The following is an 8,127-nucleotide window of genomic DNA, read 5'->3' as shown; positions in this document are numbered from 1 at the left end:
CACACACACCTAAAATGAAAACAATGACTTTCATTTTGGATGCAGTTAATCATAATTCACTGTTTGACAGCACTAGTTTTAATTTAGAAACGAGGTGCAAATTAAGACATGGCTACAAATGAATATGTCCTATTTGAATATGAATATATTCTAGTTTTCTAAAATCAAAACTGTAGAAAAGCATCACTCTTGTGGTCTGTTCGGTGTAATTGTAAAGCTGGATTGGTTGGCAGCATTTTTTGGTGAAATAATATCCTGTAGTAGAAAAGATCCTGCAATTTGTTGTGCATCACATTTTTTCATTTACAAATAGTAAGCAGCCACCATGCTCTTCAGTTTTGCTTAACATTTAGTTCAGTTGCAGCGTAGCCTGAAGTCTCTCTTGCAGACGCACATTTATAACCTGCAGAAATGGAAAAAGACAAACTCACTAAACCTTACAGAACTTTGATTGACATCTTGACAACTGATTTCATATTCAAAAGGAAAAGCTAATTCCTTCGCAGACCTGCACAACAGGATGTCGATTGCTGGACTGGATTTTTATTTTTAGCTGTTTTTAGCTGTATCTTGAAACACTGTGGCCATTTTTTCATATATAACTTAATGGGATAATTCACTCAAAAAAGAAACTTCTCACCCTCCTGTCATTCCAAACCTGTAAGACCTTCGTTTATCTTCTGAACACAAATCAAGATATTTTTGATGAAATTTGAAGGCTTTCTGACCCTACATAGACAGGAAGAGAACTAGCATGTTCAAAGCTCAACATCTGGTGGTCTGTGCTGTAATGTTATGAAGTTATGAGAATGCTTCTTGTGCACTATAAGAAAACAAAAATCATCAATTTCTTCGAACTTTCTAGGCCTTGATTGGAGTTGTTGTGCTGTCTATGCAGTTTCAGAGAGCTCTCAGATTTCATCAAAATATCTTTATTTTGTGATCTGAAGTTGATCTGAAGGTCCTATATGTTTGAAACAACATGATGTGGTGTGATTACAGAATATCAGGATGAACTATACCCTTTATATCTAAAGGAAGGTTTGTTCTTTAAGTGAGTCACAAAATAGCACACATCCCGATGTTTACATTGATGGAGATTCTGTCACAATTTAAAATCTGTATCACTACATTTCTAGATTTGAATGTATATATTATTGTATTTAATGTTTCACTCCTAAAATTAAAATGTTGTCATTATTTTCTCACCGTAATATCATTCCAAACCCATATGCAGTATTTTTTGTTGTTGTTGTTTGTGGGCTGTAAAAGGCGAATTATAAGGGTTTTTTGAAAAAAATCCAAAAATTAGTTTCAACTTAAAGTATTGTGTTTAATCCGCTGACATTTTTAGTTTTGTCAACTTGAAATGTTAAGTTATTTACTGTTAATATAGGTGACAGCNTTTTTTTTTTTTTTTTTTTTTACACAGTGTAATTATTCTTTCAAAACTGATTTTTAATTACAAAATAATTTTTAATTAAACAAATTTTAAAGCCTTTTTATAAGATCTTTTCTTTATAAACTTTCTTATTTTCTTTCTTCATTTTCTTTTTTCCCACCCCTTACATAACCATTCACACTGAACTACAGAATTGAAGAGCCTAGTCCTAATTTATGGACCAATCCATTCATATGATCTTGTTTATTCTGTTTCATTACCTCCATTTTCTGTTATTTCCTGCTCCTCTGTTTTTAATTCTGTGCAATATCTGATTAAATGAGGAGAAATCGTGAAAAGTCATTACTGCTGTGTGTCATCTGCTCTGACCTTTGACCTCCACTGTCATTGTTTAGCAGGCAGATGTCATTCCTCCCTCCGCTCCCATAATCCCTGTGATCCCTATCTCACCCGTCCCAGCCGAGACCACTGCCATTCCTGCACCCACGTCACAGGTCTTTTTTTTTTATCTCATGTTTTCACTCCACCCACCTCGGTGATGGTCCTCCTGACTTAGCGAGATTACAGAGAGAATGCCACGTTATATCGCTGATGCGCACTTGCACCTCAGAAGCAATTGTACAAGTGAAGCGTGTGATACATGTTTGCAGAAGGATTAGGTCTGCGTTGGTTTGTTATGCCACTGTATTGCATATTCTGCAGTATGTTATGCTGTGTATGGACACAGGCTGTGCTGTTAATCTCTTGCAAATGCCAGAGTAATACTGTATCAGCATGCCAAGAGTAAGTGATGCTTTTTTTATCGGATCTCTTTCTTATTGTTTTTATAGTTAACTGTTTGTTTCACTCTTTCATTCTCAGTTGGATAGGGAAAAGATGCAAGGTGCACGGTTATGGGTCTTGATTCATTTCAGCTCGAGTAGTAATGAATGTTTCCTTTGCAGGCAAGCCCCGCACCGGTGGTGGTGAACACAGAAAGCCTTGACACCTCGCCCTATGTAAGTCCATATGTAAGTGATGTATTTCTTTACGTACTACACTTAGAGAAGTGGTAGATTATTACAGATTGCTGTTCAGTTATATATGATATACAGTATGCATTATGTTCATCGAGCCGTTCGAAAGTTTGCTGCATTCATTTTATCAGTCATACAGTAAAATCAAGAAAAAATAAATGAAAACTGTTTTATATTTAGATGTATTTTAAAATGCAAGCTATTTTTGTGTGGGCAATGTTTGCTGAATTTCCAGCAGCCATTGCTTTAGTTTTTAGAGTTTATGATCCATCAGAAATAGATTCTAATATGCTAATTTGATGCATAAATTAAACAGCATTTACAATGGAAATCTTTTGTAACGATGTTGAATAATTGGGAAAAACAACGTGTGTGTGTGTGTGTGTTTATATACACCTATACACGATAGTATACACATTAAAAACATTGACATACTGACACACACACACACACTGCAAGCTTTTTACGCTCTCTTCAATATGGTGTTCAAAAATGCACAATACAAGATGGCTTCCTGCTTAATGGCACTGGAAGTGGGGATTCAATTTGAAAATTAGCAAATTGGAGCTGGGCATCATTTATAGCGTGTTTTCACTTTCGTTCAGTAGCAAACTAGTCTACCAATTGCTTAGAAAATATTTATTGATATAATGAAATTAAAAGTATATCCTACCAAAGTGAAGAAAGTATGTTAAAATATGTTCAACCTTTATTTTATTTACAATGAATTGAATTTTGCATCATTTAGGAGATTACTTGCGTCTTGTGTTACACAGTTCTCCCGCAGTATATGTGATTTTTAGTTTCTGGGATTTAACCGTGGATGACATTTAGCAGGGTCCCATGGCACTTCTTCAACCCTATTCTTCTCTCAATCTCAGCAGCGTCTGATAATCCCATACATCCAGTGCCAGAAAGCCTGCTGAGCTGACTTCTGTCATCCTTCATCAAAGACTAGAGTTATCTGAATGAGAGAGAACTGTGGTCCATTAGGAACTCCACAGCATCGGTTCTTTAGATTGACCCTATTGCCATGTCGCTTAACGTGGGCCATTTCTAAGGTCTTCAGTTATTTTTATGTGCTAGAGGAGTAAACTTTTCAATCTAAAAATAAAGTAAGGTTAATTATTACAATTTTGGTCAATTTTTTTTTGGTTATAGTAAAATTGTATGTCATCTAATAATAACAATAATAATAATGACGCAGAAGGCCTGAAGCACAGGATTTGTCTGCATCGTGTTACCCAGGGATCAAGTATCTTTGATATTGAATCTACCAGCAGTTCAGCAGGTGGTTTTATAGCGATCTGGCTTGTGGTATGCAACTTTTTTCTTATTATTATTAATAAGCAGATGCTTTTGGAATATGTTTTCGTTTTGGGAATGTACGTTGTAATGGGCAGTGTTGACGACAACTTGTGCATGTACATCTATTCTTGTTTTGATCGTTCGTTATCTTGCATACGTAGACTGTAGTAGTAGTCTCATATTGATCGTGTAAATGCCTGTATTGGCTCTGATCCCTGGCTGGTTGTTTGTAGCCATACATGCAGTATGTGAGTAGCAGCATGCAGTTTAGCAGTGCCGAAAACCTCCCGTAAAACTAGAGAAAGGGTTATTGCCAATAATAACCTCAGAATATACTGTATGTAGTTAGCCAGAATGAAAAGGCCTTTTTGGATGTTCTTTGAAACAATTATACAAAAGCATTGAAGTAATAGCATGGATGTTATTGTGGTGTCGCGCTGAGAGCCGGTGGCATGATTAGAGTATAATGCCGTATTGGGCAGTGTTAGTATTGACGTATATCTCTCACCCCCTTTAAACCCCACCCTAACACCACTGATGTCACAGACAGATGTTTTTAGCAGCAGTTACAGAGAAAGAATGAGAGCGAAATGTTTAGGGAATTTAGTATTTAAGGTCTTTAAATGTCATTTAGAAGCTTAAAGCAGAGCCTCCAGAACCACACAAACATCTAAAAGCTGATGCATTGATGCTTATTTCTGCTTTTATCACGCAGCCCTGTTTTCATTCATTTTGATTTTAAGCATTTAGTCCATTTTCATATAAAACTGGCCCGACGTATTTAAATGAAACCTCAATCTGAACTCATCCTGAGTAATGTTTGCTCCATGTAAACACCATCCTTACCTGTATCATGTGAAAGTTACTAAGGTTTACTGGGTCTTACATGGTCATGACTTGAAAGATTGGATATAGTTTTACACACACAAGGCCAGTAAGCAATTCTATCACATTAGTTTCTTGCCAACGTGTATAATGTTTAAGTTACAGTTACTTTGAAAACAGATGGTTTTAGAGTTTATCGCCTGCTGTACTTTCGGTGACATTTATTGAGGGACAGTCTGAATTATTTACTGTGGTAATCAACATTATACCGCAAATGCTGTTGATACAGCTTAACTCGTGTTGAACTCAGAACGGACTGCACTGCATGTTTAGCCGACAGCTAGAGTCTGTGTTCTTCATAGATTTGGTTGCTGTGTCCTCTTTGGCTGAAATACACAGTAACTGGCGAGATATATAGTGCTGCCTGAGTTTTGTAGTGCCAAGAACTGTAGAATCAGTAGAGGTGAAACGTAAGAGTGGAGAGCAGAAACACTGAGACTTTTTCAAACAGTTCATTCTTACATAATTAGAGCACTTTTAGCACAATGTCTTATTATGTAAGATTATTTTGCCCATAATCGGTCCCAGATGGGAGTCTAAAGATGAAATTTACACTTTTGGTGAGGAATTCTGTTGAGTGGATTTAGATAAGTGTATTAAATGGAACTTTGAGTACTAGTTATGGAATAACTAGTACTAGAGTACTTTGAGTACTAGAGGAACTGTTCGCTCTGAGCTCTATATCTCTTATTGCTGTTGTATCGGTGTTTGCTCTGGTATAATGTGTGTAATAATACTACTATATAGTACTATAATAGTTAAATATATAAATTAAATATCTAAAAATGTATTTAAAACTGTTTATTTAACAGGTTTGTCACATACTTTTTTGTAGAGATTGTAATCAATTATAGAATCGACATTCTGTTTTTTATTATTCATGACAATGCAGAAAAAGAGAGTGAAATCTAAAATTACTCACAGACTTGCAGAACTAATAAATGTCTATTTGGATCACAATTGCCATTTTTTTTAACTGTATATTCAAAGATTTGTATACTGACACAGTCTGTTTTGTTAAAACTTTCAGGTGAATGGAACAGAAGCTGATTATGAATATGAAGAAATTACACTTGAACGGGTAAGACTGCTCTGACAGTGACAAAAATTAAAATGTCAGTATGATTCAAAATGCCTTACACGATGTATAAAAGTATATGTCATAATATCATCGTTTTTATTGAGCGTCTGAACAGAACTGCATGATGAATTGCGCGAAGAAAAGAGATGTAAAGTGGTCGTGCTCAAGGTTTTAAATAGTCACTGTAAGAAAGAGAATACTAAAGAGGAAAAAGCTTGAAGTATATTATGACATTTAGTACATTTGATTAATAGCAATTTCTCCATTTGGTTTTATGATGTTATAATGTTAACAAATAAAGATTGTATTTATTTCATAACACGTAACACATTAACTAATGAAACCAGTATGGTATATAAAGCCCTTTATTAGAAAAGTATTAGAAAAGATTAGTTTCACATATCATCTGCTTATATCCTGGTCATGTCATTATGCTTGTAGTTCATTTTTGTTGTTGTTGGTTGAATTTTTTTTTTTTAATTTTCATTTTCGTTTGGGTTTTTTTTTCCACCTTTAGGGGAACTCAGGCCTGGGTTTCAGTATTGCAGGCGGTACCGATAACCCCCACATCGGCGAGGACCCAAGTATCTTTATCACAAAGATCATCCCAGGAGGAGCTGCCGCACAGGATGGCAGACTCAGGTCAGAGAATATGTTATTAAGCCTGTTTCACATCACGCTTGTAAACAGCACCTATTTATTTCCGAGGCCGTATAAGCAGGTTACGAGTTAACAGCACAAGCAGCACAGTTCTGTCTAGCTGAAGTAGCAGAAGCGTAGTTGTTGGTAGTTCTGACTGCCGAACCTATTTTTGCTACACGTAGAGCGCTGAATTCAGCAGAAAACATGTTGAAAATGCACTGCAAATTTATCAACGGAGACTTTTGCAATCCGCTAAGAATGCGGGACGCTAGCATACAGGACTGCGTTCCTTTGGGAAATGTCAGAGCTCAAAGGTTCACGCTCGAGAACTGTTCTGCAGTTAAAGAATAAAACTTCCGCATTTGCATGCTTGAGCATGAGCATGCTTGAGCATGCTTGAAAATTCAAAATGGTTTCGCTTGTAAATGCAATACGAGCATTTGTAAAGCAACAAAATAATAGCGCACATCTCCTGACGGTGATATTTATAGAACGCTTTTTGAAAGTGAACGCATTTATTTGATCAAAAATAGAATATTCTGAACATTACTCTGTTGTAACATTAGTCGCTTGTTGTTAATGTCACTTTAAAACAGTTTGTGTCCTTGCTGAATAGAAGTATTATTTCTTAAATAAAAATCAAAAAATAAAAACACCAAACACTACCATTCAAGTTTAATGTAGCTGTGTCACGCACAGTTTTTTTATAAACAAATCTGACTTAATCCTGATGATTTAAGCAGTTTAAAGTCTTCCCTAACTGAGGTTTGGATTTAGTGTGACTTAATTAGCTTGTGGACTATAAATATGATTCCCCTCCTCATGTAAATTTAATCTCTTTCCTTACGTTATTTACTGGAAAATCTCTAATAGTTGTCAGCGACTCAATCCCGATAATAATAGTATATCTTATAGTCATTATTGCTGAAAATACTGTGTAGTAACCAGAAATTGCATATTTTTTTGTATATGAAACACTATAATTGTTATGGCTTTTTTTGGACCGTTTAGTCAATGTTCTGCCTTTCTCTCTGTATAGAGTTAATGACTGTATACTGCGGGTAAATGATGTAGACGTGAGAGACGTAACTCACAGCAATGCTGTGGAGGCACTCAAGGAGGCGGGCTGCATTGTCAGACTGTATGTCAGAAGAAGAAAAGCTGTCACAGAAAAAATCATGGATGTAAAGCTGGTAAAAGGTCCAAAAGGTAAAGGCGTCAATTGTCTAAAGGTTACAAAATAAAAGCGGGCTATGTTATGATGTTTAATCGTTGGTTTGGCAGATGGTTTAGTCTCTGACCTCTGTTGACAGGTCTAGGTTTCAGTATAGCCGGAGGAGTTGGAAACCAACATATTCCTGGGGACAACAGTATTTATATCACCAAAATCATTGAGGGAGGAGCGGCCCACAAAGATGGACGGCTACAGATTGGAGATAAACTCATGGCTGTAAGTAAACATGAACTCTTCTATTATCTGTACATTTACTAAATGGCATTATAAGCATCATTTTAGATTGAAAATTGAGGAAATGAAAGCATTTTGTTTAACAAGACAACCTATGTGCTTAGAGTTTGTGACGCATGTACGCGACTTAAATGTAACTTAAATGAACTGATCTTTTTTTAAGTTTCTTTCATATTTTTATTGAGCTAAGATGCTTTAAATTGATCAAAATGGCAGTAAAATGTTACAGAGAATAAATTCTAATATATGCTTCTATTATGGATATTCTTTTCTTTTAAAAGTCCTGAAAAAAATGTATCGCCATTTCCACAAAGACAGCACAACT

General features: G+C 35.6%; 1 protein-coding gene across 4 annotated transcripts in view; it reads left to right on the top strand.

Annotated features, from left to right (window-relative positions):
* The window catches only part of LOC122327746 (disks large homolog 1-like), a 52,992-nt gene that overhangs the window by 42,766 nt on the left and 2,099 nt on the right, over nucleotides 1-8,127 (top strand). The window contains exons 2-7 of one of the 4 annotated variants that reach the window (XM_043223331.1): nucleotides 1,798-1,896; nucleotides 2,347-2,412; nucleotides 5,642-5,692; nucleotides 6,210-6,334; nucleotides 7,374-7,543; nucleotides 7,648-7,784. In XM_043223331.1, coding sequence (XP_043079266.1) covers nucleotides 1,798-1,896; nucleotides 2,347-2,412; nucleotides 5,642-5,692; nucleotides 6,210-6,334; nucleotides 7,374-7,543; nucleotides 7,648-7,784 — 648 coding nt within the window. The remainder of the gene's footprint in view (nucleotides 1-1,797; nucleotides 1,897-2,346; nucleotides 2,413-5,641; nucleotides 5,693-6,209; nucleotides 6,335-7,373; nucleotides 7,544-7,647; nucleotides 7,785-8,127) is intronic. The other 3 variants (XM_043223339.1, XM_043223344.1, XM_043223352.1) reach the window with 3 other exon arrangements.

This window comes from Puntigrus tetrazona, chromosome 2 (genome assembly GCF_018831695.1).
Source record: "Puntigrus tetrazona isolate hp1 chromosome 2, ASM1883169v1, whole genome shotgun sequence".
Classification (NCBI taxonomy): Eukaryota; Metazoa; Chordata; class Actinopteri; order Cypriniformes; family Cyprinidae; genus Puntigrus; species Puntigrus tetrazona.
Note: the sequence above shows the minus strand (reverse complement) of the source record. Positions and strands in the feature narration are given on the sequence as shown.